Consider the following 23,145-nt stretch of genomic DNA (forward strand, 5'->3'; position numbering starts at 1 on the left):
TGTGTATATATATATATATATATATATGTATATATAACAAAATAGTTTGCAAATATCTAAAATGGATATGTATATATGTATATACATATGTAACATGTAAAGTTCAAAATTTCCTTGAGTAAAGGAGTGCGCAAGATTAATAGTATTCAAAGCTTAACAAAACCAACATAAATAGGAGCATATATTATACAGATTCCCAAACTTGACATTATCTAAGTAATTTTAGAATTTCCGAAGCATGATAAGATTAAAACATGATATAAGCATGTTGTGTGTGTATACATTCTATACCCAACAATAGCCAAAGCAAATTCTCAGCATAATCAATGCAAAGTATAATTGTATAGTATAGCTTTCTAGATAATAACCGTCATATACAAACAACAATAATTTCCAGTATAATCACATGCTTTCCACACCCACATCTTTTCCTAATCGAATGAACATTAACATACTTTCCAGTCTCTCTAAAGAAACTATACATGCAAACAATACTAGCATTCATAACAAAATTCTAGAATAAAAGGATGAACACACTCAAGATAAAAACTTTGCAAATTTCTTAGGAAAGACAATTTTTTTTTATTTATCACAATAGCTAGGATACCTAACTCTAAGACTCGGCTATTCCACTCTCAAATCACAACCTCAATGCTCCTCATGGGGCTCTCGAGGTTCTAGAGCTGTATAAGAAAACACTCAAGATTCGTATTAAGCATATTTAAAATGCAAGGAGTAAACATAAATGCCAATAGCACATTAATACTCATAGCAACACTAATATTACTAGAAACCATAAATCCTACTTCTGATTTACTAAAGTTCTAAAACAACATTGATATGCCTCTTGCATATATGCCTCAAGTGCACGGATCGTAAGAAGTAGTAAAGTGTACATGAAGCTTGGGTAGTCCAATCCACAAAGACCAACGCTCATAGTACTAATTGATCTTCTATTATCTAGCTAATAAAATCAAGTGGTGTCGCTAACCCTAATTAAGAAGATTAAAAGTTAGGAAAGCTAGATGATGAATTTGGGGTAAGATCAAGGAGATGAGGTGGTACCTTACACTCAATCCTCTCAAAATATCCTTACACTTGAGATTCCTAAATTAGTTGAACCCTTTCATCCAGGTGATTAACCCTGATCCCATACGATAATGAAAATTACCTTATGATTGCATTAAAGCTTTCCATAAATCCATCTATTAGGTTTAATCCTAACCCGAGAGTTTGACACCATACACTTTATCTCTAGGCATACACTCAACTTCTATCTAATATGTGTGACCTAACATGATCTTTTTCTCAATCCTAAACATGTTTATCTACTACGCAATTGGGGCTTCGGCACTAGCAATTATAAAAATGAACAACATAAGAGATTCACAAGAAACTCAAAGCCAATATAAAAGAAGGAAATCAAATACAAATACTCTATGGGTTCAAGGTCTGCGACACCAATGAAGGTTTAGCCTCTCATGGTAAATACTAATACAATCCAATACAAGAGAAAAAATTGCAAACATAATGAAAAGCTCCCTCAAACTTTTCTTCAAGCAGATGATAATGGAAACTCCCAGATTGGAGAAGACAATGCCGTATCTCTTGAACCCGAAGGACCGAAGGAGTGACATCAATTCTTCCTAAATCAGTTGTCTTCAACCTCTATTTGGAACCTTAGTAGCCCCCTTAAGATTTCACCAAAAGATCCTCTCCAAACCTAGCTTTTGAGTTTTATTTTTCAGGTAACAAGCTAGTGCACGGCCATGCTTCGGGGCATGTTTGACCTATGTTCATCCTTGGCCGCACTTGTACAGACTCGATTCTTGAATTAAAAAAAATGGCACATAGATGTATACACGGCCGAGAGCATGCCCGTGCTTGATAACCACAGTTATGCTCTAAGCAACAAAACCGTGCAGAGGGTTGTGCTCTTAATTTTCTTCTATCTAGTGATCTACACGCCCTAAGCACTCCTGTCCTTTTCTCTAAAATTGTTCTTTTGTATTCGTTTTACTCAAAATCACATCGATTTTCACTTCTTTTTTCCCAGAGTCTGTTAACTTGTCCATTTAGCACAAAATGACAGACATAACACTAAAATAAAGCAAATTATGCAAAAATGACAAGCAATGTGCATGGATTTACAATATAAAATTTATGTGTATTATGCACCCATCAAACACAAAATGTCAGAGAATTAACCAAAATGTCAAATGAAATTTAAGCAATAACCACATGATCTTCATGAATTCAACAATATCATCATCACACAACTTTGCACAACATGACACCAGTAAATATATATATATATATATATATATCATAATACCTCTAGCAACATTTCATTATAGCTACCATTACTCTAAACATCACCTACAAGAAATACTCTCACAGTAATTCACTAGCTTCCTCACAATATCTAACGCCACCATTACCTTGAATCATAAAAACAGTACCAACTGAAGCAATTATGCCAAAAATCAAAATTCCAAGGTTTAACTTATCTGACTGTGATGATTCCTTACTTTGACGGGCTCCAATTCCCGATGATCACCCACTTCAACTCCTAGCCTCCTCCTCTCCTCTTCTCTCTCTCTCTCTCTCTCTTTTCGTTTTTTCTCTTATTCTTTATTTCATAACAAGCTCCTCACTTCAAGCAAATCATCACTCCTAAGTTCCATTGAAAACAAAACTCTCACTCCCAATGCCATAATGAACCGAGAGGGTCCAAAGTTATATATAGTACTGATTCCTCTACGGTACCATATCCCTCTACGGTAAATTACCTACAATATAGTCCCAGTGAGTTGTCAAAGTACTATATATATACAAACCTTTGCTATAGTATCATATAGTGAACATCCAGTGGAGGGATACTGGGTGGCGGAGGAAGGAGGAATTAGGGAGAGGGCTCAGGAGGCGAAGGGACAATAAGGCAAGAGGTCCATGGACCTCGCCGGCGATAGGGGCTAGCCGGCCCATGCCCTCCTATGCCCCCACTCTAAACATCTATAGTGCAAAAAATGAAAAGTATACTATCTCGTCATTCATAGCAAAACTTATACCCAACCATTCTACTAAAATCTGAAATATTCACAAGCGAAATTAGTGAAATCCATTCTATTACATAAGGAAAAAAAAAACCAATTTTAAGATGGTGATTATTATTCTGTAAAAATTTTCATTATTGTTCTGTAGAAAAAAAACTTATAAATAAAAGTTTTTTTTTAATAAATGTGGATGTATCATATCACACTTGATTATATTAAATTAGTGATGTATTGTATAATAAAGAACTTGTTTTGATTTTTTTTTGGTTAAAAAAGAAAAAGAAAGAAAAAAAAAAGTGGATGATTGACTCGTTCCACACAAAAAAAATTTTGAAAGAAATTGTTTTGAGAAGTAGTCTCAAAATTGTATCTAGTTTTAATCAATTTAAATTAATCTCTTCTTGTTTTCTATAGAATAGAAATAGGATTGGACAGGTGGCCATCACAACATTATTTTGTAAATATTTTTGTTACTATGCTTTAGAAAAATTTTGTAAATATTTTTTTTTATAAATATAGTTAAATCGTGAATCATCAACTATTAGGTTAGAATGAAGTCGAACTTAAATAAACTACTATTATTTTATTGTGGGGATGATTATAAATAAAAGTTATTGGGAAGTATTGCAATCATCTAAGAAAATGAAAGGTATGAAAGGTATTTATTTTGTATCTTCTCTCAGTTTTTTATATACTAAATTTATTTTTATTTTGTATTTTTTTTCTTTTTTGCATCCTTTTGTTTTTTCCTAATTAGTTTATGACAATGATTTGCATTATATGTTATTTAATTGCACCGCGCTGGATTAACTGTTTTTCAATGCAAGCACATGGATATATCACTATCTTTCTTGACCTTGCCCATAAACTTTGATTAATGAGTTACAAATGAAAGACATAAACCCAAATAAATCCAAATGCATTAATTGACCGCATTAGAATATATATAGTTTAAAATCCATCACCATTCATGTAAATAGATCTCTCAAATTACAACATAACTAGATAATGTGAAATTAAATGCATCATTTTTACTTATAAAAAACTTAAATAATTCTGCTGTAATTTAATATAAAGTATCCATACTTACATTTAATACCTTTACATTTTCATTTAAAATAAAACACTAAATAGCCTAAATTAAATATACTATAATATTATATCTAAAATTAATTATATGTTCTCTAACTCCAACCACCTGATTTCATATTTCTTTTTCATAATAATTTAATTTTAAAATAATTAAAATCAGACTAATTTCTTTACCAAAATTTATTTTAATTAATTAATGTCCTTGGGTCAATTTTCTTCAACACTTATATATATATAAAAAAAAAAGAAAATTCACTGTCCTATATTTTTAGACATTTTAATTGCATATTGATTAAAAAATAGTTGAGATACAACTTAAAGGCCCCCATTAAATAAATATTTAATTTTTTTTTTAATGAACAAGAAACAGTCACACTCTTCTCCCCCACATAGTATATTTATTCATGAATGCTAAATCACAACCACATGCCCGTAATAAAAGTTTTTAGTTTAGTGGTGAATATATATATATATATATATATATATATGTATTCAATAGCGAAGTACACCAATAACATTTGAACATTGAATTAATTTTTTTCTTCAAGATAGAATATATGGTTGGATGTTGCGAAATTGATGTTGATTGCCTTGTTATATATGCAATGACTATTCTTGTCCATATTTGTTTTGTCACCAAACTGTTCATAAATAAAGATATATAGTTATGTGATGTGGTTGGAAGTTGTAAAATATTGATTGTGTTAGTGTATCCAGAATGAGTCATTGATCTAATTTATGATTCATTCATTATATTTTGAACCTCATGCATATATATATATATATATATATATATATATATATATTTTCTTTTATAAAACTATATTTTAAAATAAAGTCCTAGAGAACTTAAGTGTGCCCATAACCCTATATGTGTATATATACATATATATTGAGGAGAGAATTATATGTCAAACTAGATAGAAACCAAACACTATAATTCTCAAATACTAAAACAATTGTGTATATAAATTTATATACAAGCAACTGCCCGTGAAAACTAGCATAAATATAAAAATTATAAATCAAGATTATATGTATTATTCTGTTTTTGGGACAAAATCTTTAAAATTCGAAATTATTTTTTTTTTACAAAACAAACAAATTATTTACCAGGGAGAGGAAGTAGGTTTTCATTTGCCTAGTCCTAGGTCTTTTCGTTTTGAGCAAGCATGGTGTCTAACTGATAATTTCGATATGCTCATCCGGGAGTGGTGGAGCTCTCCCAACCCCTGTGGGTGTGGGGCCTTCATCTTAGCTAAAAAGATCACTAGTTTACGGGAGAATCTTAAGACCTGGGCAAAATTTGAGTTCGGATCCATCAAGTTGAAAAAACTTGGGATTTTACATGAGATGGATGTATTGGATCGCATCAGAGAGACTCGTTCTCTCACTCCTGTTGAGATAAATGCTGAGGTCCACCTGAGGACAGAGTTAGGGGCGATCCTTAAGCAGGAGGAAACCTATTGGAAGCAAAGGGCTAGGATGACTTGGTTCAAAGAGGGGGATGAAAATACTAGATTCTTTCATTTAGTCGCAAATGGGAGAAGAAATCGAAACTTTATTCCGTGGGTTTTGCGGGATAATGTTCGGGTGGAAGACTTTGAGGGTATTGGAAGAACGTTCACTTCTTTTTATCAAAACCTTTATGGCACGGAGCAGACTTATAGACATCGGATTAACTGGACAGCACTTTTGGGGAGCAAGGGTACGCATAATTTGTCTAACCTGGATGCTCCCTTCACTCTGGAGGAAATTAAAGTGGCGGTATTTGGGATGAGGGCTGATAAGGCACCAGGCCCGGATGGTTTTCCTATGTTGTTTTTTCAGAAATTCTGGGACATTGTTAAGGCGGACATTTTTTTACTCTGTGAAGATTTTTACTGGGGGCGTGCCAACCTTGAAAGGATTAATTGGTCAAATATTGCACTGATTGCAAAAAGGCAAGGTCCTCAAGACCCCTCACATTATCGCCCAATTAGCTTGATTAACTGTTCGCTGAAAATCATCACCAAAATCCTTGCTAACAGGCTTAGCACTAAGATTGATGATTTAATTGATCCAACTCAGTCAGCGTTCATAAAAGGAAGATGCATCACTGACAATATTGCTACTGCTCAGGAACTAATCTTCTACATGCAGAAGCATCATCTCTTGGGCCTTATTCTTAAGGTTGACTTTTCTAAGGCCTTTGACTCTGTTGATTGGGGCTTCCTCCTGGAGCTGTTAAGGGCAAGAGGGTTTGGTGAAAGATGGATTGGTTGGGTTCAAACTATCTTGGCCTCTTCTAAGGCTAAATTCCTCGTCAACAACGCTCAATGTGGTTATGTCCGCTTTCGTAGAGGGCTAAGACAGGGGGATCCTCTCTCCCCTTTGTTATTTGCGCTTGTGGTGGATGTTTTAAGCTCAATGTTTAATCATGCCCTTAACACGGGGATTCTACATGGGATCCCACTTGGGGGTTCTGGGGTCAAAATGTGTCACCTACAGTACGCTGATGATCTCTTGGTCATGTCTACTGGAGGGGTGGAAGATCTTAGGATTATCAAATTGATCCTTTATGTGTTTGAGGGGCTTTCTGGTCTAGCGATCAATTCTGAAAAGACATGTCTTTATACCTCACAAAAGAATCTTGAACCTCAGGCTTTCCTTGCTAGGACGCTCCACTGTTCTGTTGGCGTTCTCCCTTTGACCTATCTTGGGATACCTATCTCTGGGGGAAAGCCGCGGAAGCAGGACTGGGATATCTTGATCAATAAGGTTAGATCCAGACTGGAAATTTGGAAGTCCAAATTTCTATCTTTGGGGAAGATTAACTTTGTTGAATTACGTCCCTTCATCGCCATTCCCACCTATTGGATGTCCTTATTCAAAGTCTGCCTTGTTGGGTGATTAGGAGCATTGATAGAATTAGGAGAGACTTCCTGCAGTGCGCCCGGGGCGTGCATCATCCTAAGATTCGCTTAGTTAACTGGGCAAGATTGTGTCGATCTAGAGAGCAAGGGGGTTGGAATATTCTCAATTTGGAAGTGTTTAATAATGCCCTTCTCGGCAAGTGGTGGTGGAAGATCATTCTGGGGGCTAGATGGTGTGGGGCCGAGATTTTTTAGAGAAAAATTATTTTTGGTAGCGAGGCCAACCTGGAATCTTTTTCCATAAACGAGTATGGTAGAAGATCGGTCTTCTGGAATGGTATCCTCAAAATCTTACCTGCTTTCCTGGAAAAACATTTGCTCTCTGGTTAAAGGGGGATCTACCACTCTATTCACGCTTGATAAGCGGGTGGAGGGTCGTGCCCCTCGCGACATCCGCCCCCATTTGTTCCTGTCCTCCAGGGACAAGGAGGGCACGGTCAGGGATTTGCTCAATGGGGGGTTGACCCTCCCTTTCGGGAACTTCTCTCGGGAGGGTAGTCTGATTACTTCTCTTTGCCTTCAGAATTGCGCAATTAAAGATGATCGAAGTTGGGGGCTCTCTTCTAACGGGGTGTTCTCCGTCAGATCCTTCTATCATTTCTTGAATGATGGAGGGCTCCGTTGTAGATGGACTCCCTCCATTCTCAAGGGTTGCTGCCCCAGGAAAATTAATCTCTTTAATTGGTTGGTTTGGGACAACAAAATTCTTACCCTACAAAACCTTGCGATTAGGAGATGTAATATCCTCCGGGATATCACTTGTGTGATGTGTCACTCCGCGATTGAGTCGGCAGATCACCTTTTCTCCCAATGTTCTGTTGCCTCTCAAATCTGGGGTTTTTTTTGCCAGTTACTGGGCGGCCATCGCACCCCTTTTTCTCTGATGGATCTGTGGGGGAATTGGCGTTCCCAGGTTACTAAATCCTTGATTCCCTCTTGGGATTTGATCCTTCGAGCTATAACTTGGAATATTTGGTTGGAGAGAAATGCACGCATCTTTGATTGTGCTTGTTCATCTACTACTCGGTTATTTTTTTAAGATTATTCATATGGTGCTTATGTGGATGAATGCGACTCCCGATTCAAGAAAGCTAAACTGGAGGAGCCAAGCGACAAACTCGGGAGAAGCCTTGATTTCCTCTCTCTCGTGACTTGGAGCAGGGGGCTCGATCCCGATCCGGTTCCTCCTCGGTCGAGGGATAGCTCTTTGATGTTCCCTGTTTTTCCTAGGAGGGTCCATCCTCCCTAGTGGTGCATGTTTTTTTCTCCCTTGTTGTTTTTTTGTTGTTCTTCTCTTCTCCCACTCCTGGTGGGTAGACTGTTGGCGCTCCTCTCTGGAGTTTTGTTTGTTGGCTATCTTTTTTTTAATGTATGTGGTTTATCCACTTTTTTTCAATTTACCAGGGAGTGTGTATTATAGAAAATTAGCTGTTCAATTTGTGTAGACTCACTCAACGGCCGGAAACGGGGATTGATTTGTAAATTTATTCCTATAGTCAAAAACATACCTTTAATAGTACCATTATGTCAGGCGCATTTTAAATACTAAAAATAAAAATTTTCACAAAACATCTTTGATAGTAAATACACTACTACTAAACTAAAGATTTTTGGTGAAATTATTTTTTAATTGAACTGTGAGTTGTTTACTGTTTGTCCTGGTTTCCAGGTGATTTACTGGTGGTCATGCACATTCTTGCAGGTGATGAACTGGTCATGCACATTCTTGCATCATTGACTTTGTCTCTTCCATGAAGCTTTGTTTTGGTTTTTATCTTTGTAATATATAGTCATACAAAGTTATGCATGTGGAGTGATACATGCATAATGCATGGAATAGCATTTAGTTCCTCTGAAGACCTGAAGACAGAAAAGGACAAAGACAGCTTGTTTGGTTTGAAGGCTAGAAACGTTTAGGTCAACAAGCTGCTTGTAATGTATTTTTTTTTTAAAATAATTGTAATGTATTATAATATTATGAGAGAGAAAGGAGGATGTATAAATTAAGCAATATGCATATAAATGCAAGCTAGTATTAAAACAATGGGGAGGCAGTTGAGAAGTTGGTGAGGTCAAGCTCATAAGTCATAACTCATGAACAACTCATGAACGATAACTCCATTCGATCTGTTCATTCATAGGAAACTCAATACTCACACTACAAGAATATTTTAGATTAAAAATATTATTTTTGTTTCTGAATATTTAATTAATTTTATTGCTAGTTTATTTTACAAACATAATTGAAATAACCTTTTTTTATAAATTAATTATGTTGCTAATTTATTTTACAAATATATTTAAAATAATTTTTTTCATTTCAAAAAAACTTGTTGCTATTGAATCCAAAACTGAAATAATAGTGTTTCAAAATTTATAAATGAATTTAAATAATTTTTATTCTGTTTCAAATTCAGATCTAATCAATTTGAATATGTTAGAAAATTTAGAAAGATATTTAAAAAAAATTTCCGTTTCAAATCCAAATTCTGCAAGAAAAATAAGATCCGTTTTAGATTTGTTGCATGATTTTGAAATGGATTAGAAATGAATATAATTTTGCTAATTTGATTTTTAAAAACAAAATTAATTCATTGTCATTTGTTTGTAAACATTCTGGACAGAAAAAATAGAACAGTTACTTTAATTGACTCATTAATTCATATAAATATACAAAATATGTTCAATAAAAATACAGCTAAATAATATAATTTATCATGGTCAACATCATACCATCATTCAAAGGATGAAAGAATTTAGCCTCTGTCTTTATTATCATAGCCTGCATTTGACGCATCACTTGTTCACGTTATTAATCTCTCTTTTATAGTACCAATGACCAAGTGGTCTATTGGTAGCCAGGTCTCTATTAGAACTCTTCACAAGTAGTAAAAAGAGTTCTAATCAACATGTAATTGTAACTAGTCAACATTCTAGCATAGCTATCCAACCTTGGTCTCCAACGCCTCATATGATGTAGCTAAGGATGGTCCATAAGATGACATAGGTAGAAATCATATATCTATGATCCAACCTCATAAACTCGGAGCTTCTTTTCACCCCCACACTTGATAGTAGAGATCCATCTCATCCATAATAAGAGGCTCACTATGAACCTCTTATGCCTGAGATGGCTACATTATGAGCTCCAAATAATGATCATGGACTAGTCAATTTACTTATAAAATATTGTTGTTGAAGCTATATATCAATTAAAATAGCATGTCCTATAAACAAAGGCTTTAGTGAAAAACACATAAATAAAAATAACTAGTTATTTAGTGATTCTTGGCCAAGCTTCAATTGCTAAAAAAATACAATAAATTGACATAACTTACAATTAGTATTAGATTAAACAAGTTGATACAGAGAGATCACATATGATCACAAATATAAATGAATTACTAGTCTCTCTAAATAATGTGTGTGAAAAATGGAGCCCTCCTTATCTTATGATATACTAGATATATACAGTTCCTCTTATTAAATGAGGTATAAACACATCTATTAAAAGAAGAGCAAGTGTCTTAATTAAAATGAACTTCATTAAGCTCTAATAAAGTTAGTATTCAAATGAACACCATATTTATGATATCATAAATATTATTATTTCAGTACACGAAATTCATTCCAACAAAGTCTTTTGTCCACCATTTTTATACTATCATAAATATTATTATTTTAGTACATGAAATTTATTTCAACAAAAGTCTTTTGTCTACCATATATATTTATAATGTCATAAATATCATTATTTTAGTACATAAAATTCATTGCAACAAAAATCTTTTGTCTACCTAGAGACATTTTTCCAACAATGTTCATTCTCATCTAACCATTTTTTAAAATGGTACATGATCTTGTAGCATAAACAATAGACAATATAGCTTGTGATACACAAAGTCAAACAACAACTAAACACAAGTAGTTAGCCATAATAAACAAAACAACTTACTTACAACAAACAATTGTACATAACAAACTAAAAATTTTAATATGTACACTCTTTTCATTAATTAGTTGTATGTGTAGTCTCGCTCATCCACTATCAAGTGCTAAGGCATCCATGGATGATGTCAGAGTTTCATTAGCATAAGCAGTTGTTGGGGTTTAAACGGGTTTGAAACAGTGAAAAACTGCGGAAGTTACTGTAGTAATGTACTATTCAATGACACTGTAGCACTGTTACTGTTCACATGCGGCCGGTATGCGGGCGCACACTTGCCCGTGAAGTTCACTGGAAAATCTATGCGGGCGCAAGCTTGCCCGTGAGTCTCTCTGCCTGCACGGCACTGTAGCAAAATACTGTTCACATACGGGGGTCATGCGCCCGCATACACCCCGTGAAGCTCACTGGAGATTCCGTGCGGCCCGTATGCAGCCCGCATAAGCTGCAAAATGCATTCAAAGTCTTCCTTGAGGCTTCAATGCTCCTCCCAAAGGTTCTACAAGGCTTCAAAGCTTCAAAACAACTCATAAAAAGCTATTAAACCCCCCATTCATGTTAGAATGAGATGAACAAACATATATCAACACAAGAAACGATTTTTAGCGTGGAAACCCTACAAATCGAGGGAAAAACCACGGGACTCCTTAGAGCCTCTTAAACATGTTTCCACTATGTTGACTTATGGGATAACAACAAGATCTCTCTAGCTCACTAGAGGAGTACATGCAAAGAACATGAATTTCACAAGAAAAAGAGATTCAACACTCATACATCATCCATACACTAGGATGGTTCACAAAAGGACCTTAAGGAATGAGAGTTGAGGGATCAAACCAAAGGATTAGGAGAGATCCGGCGATGAAGCCTTCCAATCTTGCCTTCTCCAAGAACCCTAGCTCCTCCTTCTCTTCCTTAGATTATTCTTCTTTTTCTTCCTAAAAACCATGAATAGTCACACCCTCATTCTCATCAAAGATGAGAGCATTTACCCTTGTGAAATTCCCTTTAAGCCCTCCTCCATAAGTCAACATAGCTTCATTTTTAAACATGGTCCAACCCAACAAATGGGCTGGACCCAACAAATCTCCCCCTCAGCACCATTTGGGGGGTTCTAGCAATCCTGCTCTTTCCCGACATGCTTCAAGCTTCTCCTTGGATAATGCCTTGGTGAACATATCGGCCCCATTCTCACTAGTGTGTATCTTCTCCAAGTACAACTCTTTAGATTCAAGAACATCTCGAATCCAATGATATCTAACATCGATATGCTTGGACTTCGAATGGAATGTTGAATTTTTGGAAAGATAGATGGGCGCTACGGTGTCACAATAGACAATACACTTCTCTTGTTGCATACCCAATTCTTCAAGAAACTTCTTCATCCATAAAGCTTCCTTGCAACCCTCGATGAGTGCAATATACTCGACACGTGGTGGATAATGCAACACACTGCGAGCTTTGATTTGCCCGAAAAGCGACTCCCCACAAAAGTCATCATGAACCACAGGCGATTTTTCGGAGTCCACATCGCTGCCATATCTGAATCTGTATACCCATATAAAATGGGTTCACCTTTACCAAAACACAAACATACCCGGGAAGAACCTCTTAGATACCTCAGTATCCACTTCACTGCAGCCCAGTGCTCCTTTCCCGGATTTGAGAGAAATCTGCTCACAACACCAACAGCATGAGCAATATCTGGTCTCGTACACACCATGGCATACATCAAACTGCCAACAGCGGATGCATAAGGAACTCGGCTCATCTCCTCCTTCTCTTTGTCACTTGAAGGACATTGACTTGAGCTAAGTTTAAAATGACCTGCAAGTGGAGAACAAACAGCCTTGGCTTCCTTCATGTTGAACCTCTCAAGAACCTTGTCAATGTATTTTTCTTGAGACAACCACAACTTCTCATTCATCCTGTCACGGGAGATTTTCATACCAAGAATCTATTTAGCTGTACCTAAGTCCTTCATAGCAAAGGACTTGCTTAACTGTCTCTTCAGGTCTTCAATCTTGCTTGCATCACGACCAACAATAAGCATGTCATCAACATAGAGTAGAAGAATAATGAAGTCATCATTTGAGTGTTTCTTCACAAACACACAATGATCAACTGAACTTCTAGTGTACCCTTGAGTCATCATAAAGGAGTCAAACTTCTTGTACCACTGCCTTGGCGCTCGTTTGAGTCCATACAAACTCTTCTTCAACCTGCACACTAGATTCTCTTTTCCCTTGACTTTGAACCCTTCGGTTGCTCCATATATATTTCCTCCTCTAGATCACCATGAAGAAAAAGCGGTTTTCACATCAAGTTGTTCCACCTCTAGGGTTTAGACTAGCGGCTAAACCAAGCACAACTTCGATGGATGACATCTTCTGGCTCGAGAAAATATTTCTTCAAAGTCAATACCTTTCTTTTGGTGAACCCCTTCACAACCAACCTTGCCTTGTACTTTGGTTTGTGAGCTATTACTTCGGTCTTCAACTTGTACACCCACTTGTTCTTTAAGGCCTTCTTGCCCTTAGGAAGCTTCACCAAGTCATAGGTGTGGTTCTCACACAAGGAACTCATCTCCTCCTTCATGGCTCCAAACCACTCCTGCTTCTTCTCATGTTGTATAGCTTCCTCATATGTTTTACGGCTCTCCTCCATCACTTTGAGCATAACATATTCATTTTGTACTTGTATCTACTAGAGGGATGACGATCTCTAGTAGATCTTCTCACTGGGTCTCAAGCTGGTGGCGTTGGAGATGCTTCTTCAATTTCTTCAATCGGCTCTACATCTTCGATTTGGAGGAACTTCACTTCTAACGGTCTCATTACCATTTTCTTGGACATCTCCCCTTGAGCTGAACTCAGTATAGGTGAAGGGACCCGAATCAACACTAACGGGGAAACTCAAGCGAGGAACTAGAGGTCTCACCACGCTCATCAAGATCGGTCATTTGATCTTCTAGAAACACAACATCTCTGCTCCCGACAACCTTCACATTAGCTGGATCCCACAATCGTAGCCAAACTCCTCATGACCATAACCCAAGAAAATACACTGCTTTGCTTTGTTATCAAGCTTGGACCTCTCATCTTTGGGAATATGAACAAAAGCCCTACAGCCAAATACTCTCAAGTGAGTATAGGAGATCTCTTTCCCAGTCCACACTCTGTTCGGCACATCACCATCTAGAGCTGCTGCTGGAGAAAGATTTATCATGTCTACTGCAGTCCTCATAGCTTCCCCCCAAAAGGACTTAGGAAGCTTTGCATGAGAGAGCATGCATCTGATCCTCTCTTCAATTGTTCTGTTCATTCTCTCAGCCACACCATTTAGCTGAGGTGTCTTGGCTGGAGTCTTCTCAAGCCTGATTCCATGAAGTCTACAGTACTCTTCAAACGGCCCTCTGTATTCACCACCATTATCTGCTCTTACTGCCTTCAACTGTTTTCCTGTCTCCCTTTCAACCTTAACATGGAGATCCTTGAAGACATCAAGCACTTGATCTTTAGTCTTCAAAACAGTTGCCCAGACCTTCCTTGAATAATCATCAATGAAGGTCACAAAATAGTGTCCACCCCCAAGTGTTTTGTCCTGCATAGAACAAACATCAGTATGCACCAAATCAAGAATATTTGATTTCCTAGATGGGGGGTGAGAATGAAATGCCACTCTATGTGTTTTCCCTGCTAAGCAATCCACACATGTTTTGAGAGATGCCCATTGCATATTCGGTAGAAGATTCTTCTTGGAGAGAAGTTGTAGCCCTTTCTCACTAACATGCCCAAGTCTTCTATGCCATAGCTCAATGCTTGCATCTTTCTGAATTGCATTCAATTCCCCTATGTGTAACTTAGCTTGCATAACATAGAGTGTGTTTGCCTTATTCCCTCTAGCAACCACTAGTGAACCTTTGGTGAGCTTGCACTTACTTTCACCAAACCAACTGACAAACCCATCATCATCAAGTCTTCCTGTGGATATCAAATTTAGGCGAATGTCTGGAACATGCCTAACATCCTTGAGTACTAGCTTGAGCCCTTGATTGGTCTCCAAGCAAATATCTCCAATACCCACTATCTTCGATGCACCACTGTTACCCATTTTGACATTTCCAAAATCACCACTAGAGTAGGTAGAAAAGAAGTTACCATGGGGAGTGACATGAAATGAAGCTCCTGAATCGAACACCCAGTCACTCTCTTGGCTCACAAGATTAATACAAGCATCATCACAAATGACACTGATGTCACCATCTGTGGCTACTGTATTAGTCTCCTTCTCCTCTTTACTTCCACCACTCGCTCTCTTTTTGAGGAGCACTGCACTCCCTCTTCATGTGGCCCATCTTGTTACAATGAAAACACTTGATGTTTTTTTCCCGTTCTTTGATCCGCCCTCGGATGTGTCTTTGTTGCCAAAACCTTGAGGATGTCTGCTCTTGCTTCTACCACGGCCTTCTGGCTTTTCTGAAACAAGAACACCTGAGGAAGTTTCACCTTTTTCTTTCCTCCTAGCCTCTTCACTCATTAGGCTCTCCTTAACCATTTCCATGGTTAGCTTTCCACCTGGTGCTGAAGTGCTCAGAGATACCACTAAAGTTTCCCAACTATCTGGCAAGGAACTTAGGAGTAGCAATGCTTGCAACTCATCTTCAAGAGTCATCTTCATAGATGTCAATTGGTTCACTAAGCCCTGGAAGTCACTAGTATGCTCTGTCATACTTCTTCCATCTCTGTACTTCAAATTTACTAGCCTTCGAATGATTGAGGCCTTGTTCCTGGAGGTGCTCTTCTCATACATGCCTTCTAACTTTTTCCAAAGTTCATCGGCCTTTACTTCTTCGGAAATGTGATGAAAGATGTTTACATCTACCCATTGCCGAATTGTTGCAGAAGCTTTTAGATGTAAAATTTCCTATTCATCTTCACTCACCTTCTCCGGTTTTTCTTTGCCCATCACCGGCATGTACAAGTCTTTTACAATTAGCAAGTCTTGCATCTTGCGCTTCCAAATCGAATAATTCGATTGAGTTAACTTTATCATCCCACATGAAGCTTGTTCGGCCATCTCAATTCACAACAAATAATCCCTAACCAACCTGAACGCTCTGATACCACTTGTTGGGGTTTAAACGGGTTTTGAAACAGTGAAAAACTGTGGAAGTTACTGTAGTAATGTACTATTCACTGGCACTGTAGCACTGTTACTGTTCACATGCGGCCGGTATGCGGGCGCACACTTGCCCGTGAAGTTCACTGGAAAATCTATGCGGGCGCAAGCTTGCCCGTGAGTCTCTCTGCCTGCATACACCCCAGCAAAATACTGTTCACCAGGTACTGTTCACGGCACTGTAGCAAAAACACTGTTCACATACGGGGGTCATGCGCCCGCATACACCCCGTGAAGCTCACTGGAGATTCCGTGCGGCCCGTATGCAGCCCGCATAAGCTGCAAAATGCATTCAAAGTCTTCCTTGAGGCTTCAATGCTCCTCCCAAAGGTTCTACAAGGCTTCAAAGCTTCAAAACAACTCATAAAAAGCTATTAAACCCCCCATTCATGTTAGAATGAGATGAACAAACATATATCAACACAAGAAACGATTTTTAGCGTGGAAACCCTACAAATCGAGGGAAAAACCACGGGACTCCTTAGAGCCTCTTAAACATGTTTCCACTATGTTGACTTATGGGATAACAACAAGATCTCTCTAGCTCACTAGAGGAGTACATGCAAAGAACATGAATTTCACAAGAAAAAAGAGATTCAACACTCATACATCATCCATACACTAGGATGGTTCACAAAAGGACCTTAAGGAATGAGAGTTGAGGGATCAAACCAAAGGATTAGGAGAGATCCGGCGATGAAGCCTTCCAATCTTGCCTTCTCCAAGAACCCTAGCTCCTCCTTCTCTTCCTTAGATTATTCTTCTTTTTCCCTAAAAAACCATGAATAGTCACACCCTCATTCTCATCAAAGATGAGAGCATTTACCCTTGTGAAATTCCCTTTAAGTCCTCCTCCATAAGTCAACATAGCTTCATTTTTTTTTTTTTTTTTTAAACATGGTCCAACCCAACAAATGGGCTGGACCCAACAGCAGTGGGCCGGGCTGCCATCAAGAAGAGTGGGGGCACCAATAAGAGGAATAGGAACTAATTAAAGACGGCTAAGATCTAATAGTTGTATGAATAAGCAATGTATTATGTATAAAATTAACCCGTAGAGTATGAGTAGGCCGTGCTATAGAAGATGAATAAACATAATGAGCATCATGCATGGAATGATCCCCTAATTCTCAAAAGAGCCTTTGACCTTAATAATAAGTTGAATCTCTTACAAATTGAGCCTCCTCTATGACATATCCCTTTTATCTAACAAGTATTGTCATATTAGTATATATACAAACCTAATTTACAAACAAATGATAGTCAAGTTATATTATTATTATTTGATTCTATGCTACAAATAAGATTTTTATCAATATAATTACCTTAATTTATTCAATATCATAATCAAATTCATCACATATTCACTTTCTAATTCAAGTTGAGGGTCCTCTTCATCCTCAACTTATTCACTACCAATTTCAATTAGTACTTGACTTGGTTCATTAAAAAAATTATTCTACATCATTAACGTTGATGTGTATTAAAAGGATTTCCATTTAATCTTGTTGAAAATTGCTTCACGTGATATAAGAGTCATGATGTGTGTGCATTCTTCATTACTTAATATCATTTTGTACACTCATTAGACATGTAATTAGAGTATTATTCTGGAATTTGAAGCTAAACATGGTGAATATTGTATCATTGACTTCGTGCAGTTCTTAAGGACGAGAGGGAACCAAAAGAAGCATTCTAGAGCTAAAATAAAGAAGATGCAACTCTCTCGGCATCAACTATTGAAGAACAAGCCAGACACACCCACTTATAGACATCTTACGGCCTTGCTTACAGCTATAAGCCTCATCTAGAGAATCTTGCAGGCATACTTATGCCCGTAAGAAGGAGCATACAGACAAGCAGAGGGACTTATGAGTAGGGCTTACGCCCGTAAGTCAAATTGTAAGGGCTGTCCAGAGGAGTTTACGAGAAGAACATACACCGGTAAGGGTGGTTGCTAGGCAATACAGAGAAGTTTATTGTCCAGCGCTTACGGCTGTAAGCTTGACAGTAACACTAGACAGAAGACCTTAAGGACGGGACTTATCACATTTTTATTTTGTATGGGATTAGAGGCAATCGCTTCGCAAGACGAATTGTCTCTAGTTTCAGAATTTTTGTTAATTCACATTAAGATTTCATATAGTGCAATGCAATTATGAGATGTCTGTATCAAAACTATAGTGGATTAGTTACTATTCACCGGGGCTTTAACATATTTTAGGATTTCTCTCTGTTCAAATAGAATTGCTAGACTTATACAACCTTTGTCTTAGACTTAATAAACCCTAGAGGGATTTTATGCCCTAGCATCCCATTTTCCCTTGATTCTCGACCGATTTTATTTTCATATTCTCACTTTCGTTTCTCTTTCTTCTTAGTTTATTTAAACACATCACAACTGTTGGTTAGGTTAGTTTTCAAAGTTAGGATTAGTACTAGTACTCTCAATTTTTCCTATGGATCTATACCCTTCCCTTATACACACTTTATTACTTGATCGACGCGTATGCTTGCATCCCTATCAAGTCATCACAAAATCATGTTGAGGGGGCTCTAGTGCAGATCTAACTTTTACTTTAAACATTGCCCACTAATTAACCTTATCATGCATTAAGCTAGGATATATTATATAATTGACTTGAGCCACATGAATTAGGAGAACATATGGTTTATACTCATTGAATGATCACTTATAATTAACTTCCACAAGTTTATATTATTGATAAACTTTTGTTCTCACATTTGCTGTTAGATCAAATTAACCAATCACATCGAAAATAAGGCAGCCCTCTTAATTGGTAAATGCAAGAATTCTAAGCACAAAGCTTCAATCAAATGCTTATAATAGTTACTCTTATCAGTAATGTAATTTGTACCCTTTATGCATATACCACTACTCATTGTTATTCTATTTGAATCATGACTCTCAGTATAAAATTTATATTAATTCACTATGTACATACCCGTTGTAGAAATTATAACTTTTTAATGGTTCTTTTGATAGGTCCTTTAAAAACTTATTTGTAATATTGTTGGAGGAATCATTAGCATATTTTTACAAACCCACATTGCAAATTCATATTCCAATTTCTCATCACTTGTCCTATCCTAGATCTATGGACTCTTTGAGTGCAACTTATCTACTTAAATGCTTCACACACAATGAAATAAAAGAAAAAGGTTAATATAGATTTAAGGGCATTTTAAGAATCTCTTCATGTAATAATAGTTATAGATACTTAATGAATGGTTGCCCTTCTAGACAATTTAGCAAGATGTGATTTATTTACATCACCCAGTATTTTTTTTATAAGATATCTAACTTTTTCTTTTCCAAACGTCCTATTAAAAGGTGTGAAAATCAATATTTTTGGTGGGTATTCTACTGAATCTTCTTGACTATTATCATTACAAGGCACCTTGTAATAGTTTGTCTTCATATGTTGTTCAAAATAATGTATATAGAATAATGATGCTTATTTAACTAAGCATTGCACATGGAACCTGCAACTTTAACTCTATTTTTCACATTTATTTTTAACTTTCTAAGGTACCTATAAAGTTACATTTAAATTTTAATAAACTAATTCAGTTGATGTATATTAAGATGTGCAACAAAAAAAAAAAGCAAAGGTTTTATCTCTCTAATGGTACATCTAGTAATATTGCACTAAACCCATATCAACGCTTCATAAGTCAAGTGCATTGAAAGACGTTCAATTGAGTTAAAAAAAACATAGGGAGAATATATGCTCTAGTAGAATTTTCATTTTAACTCTTCTTCTCGAATTGTAGTAAAAGTTACTCTATAAAAGAATTCCTCATTTCTGTCAATGCCTACTAAACAATTGTTAGAAGAAATTCCAAAAATACCATTAGAAGTAATACTTGCATGAAAACATGACAGTTATTTTTTTTTTTTTGGGAAACATAAAGCTAAGAGCTTAAAAAAAGAGAAACAAAAAGATTAAAAGACAAAATTAAAACTTGCACATAAATTCTCCAGCCATGAAGGGCGATCGAGTCCTTGAAAGAAGCGAGTGAGTTGCGGGTTAAGCCTTCCAAATGTTGCTAAAGCATCAGCGATCTCATTAACGTCACGGGAGATGTTCTCAAGATTTGTATTAGGGAATACAGAAAGATGACGCTTCAATTTGTGATACTCGTCTTCAACGTGCCAAGCGACACATGCGTTGTAATTTTTGAGAAGTTGTATGATACCAGGACAATCACAGCATAAGCGAGAAGGATCCCAGCGATGTTCTGCACAAGTCTGAAATGCAAGGTTAATAGCAGCAATTTCTGCCTCAAAGGGTGACTTCGTAGTGGTTCCCTTGGCTCCAGCAAGTAAGATGCGGTTCATATTAATAACAATGATGAAACCTAGACCAGCAAAAGCAGAATTAGCATCCCATGAAGCATCAGTGAAGATTGTAATGAAATTGTTATAGCATTGAGGTATAAGAGAGTCCCTAAGAGAAGTCCTGTTGAAGTCTTGAAAAATGGACCAGGCTCTAGAGACGACCAAGTTGAAATTGACCTGAGAATTTTTAAAGATCAAGTTGCATCTACTTTTCCATATGATCCAGGCAACCGTGGCAATGAAAGCTTGCGGCCGCAGCTTATCAATTTTTGAAGGGGCTGGTTCCAAAAGCCAAGAACCAGTGCTAAGGATGGAAAAAACAGAATGGTTCCACCCCAACAAATCCAAGACAGTGAAAAACATTGGCCCATGTTTGACGTGTACCAATTTATCCATTTGGGAACAAAAGATTTTTATTTCATTCACAAAGCACATATTTTTAACTATTTATCTATAGTATAAAATGCTTTTGAAAATTTCCTTATACCAGCATTCCTTTCTTACCCTGACCTTCAAATCTTTTCTCAATTTGGTATTGTTCGTAGCCTTCCCTTCTACATTCTTTTAAAATACTATATTATTTTACTAAACATTATTTATTTAAAAACAAATTTTTTTTTTCTAAAATAACATTTATTTTGGACTGACCAAAAGATTCTTGGTCTATTAACACTGGATCCTTTAGAGAAGTATTCATGTTCTTACATAGATCTTACATAGAGTAAAAGCATAAATGTGTTAAAATAGTAACTCCATACCTGTGCACACATCTAACACGTGGTTTATCCACATTACGTCAAAATAAATAATAAATCTTCTAATAGCCTCCCACTCAATGCAACTATTTATTTTCAATCACCCTCACTGCATCTCACCATCTAACAATTAATAAAACTAAAAATACATAACAATAACTTAATACTCAATGCAAATAGATAAGAGAAATTCACACCTCTTTATCTCTAGATTGGGCTACCAAAGGCATCAAACTCAGAGCATCCAATGGAGTATTCATTCTCATTAGAAACCCACCTATTCACAAGTTCATCATACTCTTCCTTCTCTAAAGTAACAGCCTCTGTTTTACTTTTCCACACTTGTGAAGCTTTCATCAACTCCAACTCTGCCTCTTGAATCAATGTCTCCAAATCCAAGTCAACACTTAGCTTCAACTTCTCATCACCATCCCTTGTTTTTTTCCAATGCTTGTCTTCCAACAACCTAAGGAACTCATCCTCAACCTTCTCAACATCAAACTCCCCAGTGATGTCCATCAGAAAACATGGTTTCTCTTCACTCCTCCCTTTCTCCATTGTTATGAACTCCCTATCTTCATCATCATCTACTTGATCGCGGCTCCCTGAGTTCTCGATGGTGATGAAACCAGGGTCGGATTTGAAGGATTGAACTCTCCTAGTGGAAGCCGACCAGCTTCGGTAGCTCTTTAGATCAGGTAGGCATGAAAAACATTTGCTCTTGCTCCGCCTTTTATCTGCATACATGCATGGCAAGTGTTATATTGGAGAAAGACTTGTTACAATGACATGCTTGATCATTACCTTCAAGTTCAATTGTTTCTTCAACTTCATCGTCTTCTTCTATGATTCTACAAAACAAACTCAGTTTCAGTACACCACCATGACCAGCTCCTGTAAGATCAAAGCTGAAGGCTTTGCCACCAAACTCTGAGTTTGAATTCTCGACAATGGCTAACTCACTCAAATCAACATGAAAGGTACCAAGATCACAATCAACAGCATCAACCAAAGAAACCCACACAGTGACACTCTTTGAGGTAGACGAAACATCGGCATTTCCACAATGCAGGAAGATCTCTTCAAAGCTAGCAATGCCTTGACAGACATAAACATGCAAAGTTTGTTCCCCCTTCCACCATTTAGTCCTCCACCCCACAACAACAGCTCTGCCATCCATAGATGATGGCAAAGTCTCAATCTTGTGAACTTGGAGGCAAACCACACATCTTGATCTTCTCATTTTCTGAATCTCAGTGGACAAACAAAGTCCTCCACACTTCCAAAAGTTTAGCATTTTCCTTGCATTTGAGGCCATTACCACTCATCAGTTTTGCATGCATGAAGGCTGATTATAACTAGAGCTTAACAACAAAAGAGAATGAAAAAAGGGTTAAGGTGGGTGTTATGATATGTATCACTAAGTGCAAGGTTGGCTTTGGGGTTTGGAATATAAGCTAAAGTTGATGAAAAGAGAAGGGTGAGGCTTAGAAGAATAAAGCAGCATTGTGCCATTGAGTAAAAGGTGCATGATTCTCCAACTAGTTGGAGGAGATGATGTTCTCCATGTGCAAGGGTTTAATAATCAATCTACTTGTTGGACTAAGTATATATACATATACATATACACACACATAAATGTATACATATGTATGCATGCAATGTATATATATGTATGATAGAGAGAAAGAAGCTTATCACTTCTTTGAAGTTGAACCTGCAAAACCCTTTGCATCTTCAATTACCAGCCAATCAAACATTATCTAGAATGAACTGACAACAAAGACATGCAAGCAAGAGAATTAAATTTATAGAAATTTACACTAGTACACGC

General features: G+C 36.8%; 1 protein-coding gene across 1 annotated transcript; it reads right to left on the minus strand.

Annotated features, from left to right (window-relative positions):
* Window positions 1-21,292: 21,292 nt before the first annotated feature.
* On the minus strand, window positions 21,293-23,145 carry LOC120259589. The gene is made up of 2 exons (XM_039267228.1): window positions 22,116-23,145; window positions 21,293-22,048 (listed from the first exon to the last, which is right to left on the minus strand). The coding sequence occupies exons 1-2, from the start codon at window positions 22,627-22,629 to the stop codon at window positions 21,519-21,521; spliced, it is 1,044 nt and encodes a 347-aa protein (XP_039123162.1). The 5' UTR covers window positions 22,630-23,145; the 3' UTR covers window positions 21,293-21,518.

The sequence above is a fragment of the Dioscorea cayenensis genome, chromosome 1 (genome assembly GCF_009730915.1).
Source record: "Dioscorea cayenensis subsp. rotundata cultivar TDr96_F1 chromosome 1, TDr96_F1_v2_PseudoChromosome.rev07_lg8_w22 25.fasta, whole genome shotgun sequence".
NCBI lineage: Eukaryota > Viridiplantae > Streptophyta > Magnoliopsida > Dioscoreales > Dioscoreaceae > Dioscorea > Dioscorea cayenensis.

What these genes read in the sequence shown, in the direction of transcription:
- LOC120259589 (XM_039267228.1), bottom strand. Translation starts at nt 22,629, where the DNA reads ATGGCCTCAAATGCAAGGAAAATGCTAAACTTTTGGAAGTGTGGAGGA. An exon ending in AGAAACAATTGAACTTGAAG is followed by an intron (nt 22,049 to 22,115) that starts GTAATGATCAAG and finishes GCATGTATGCAG; the next exon opens with ATAAAAGGCGGAGCAAGAGC.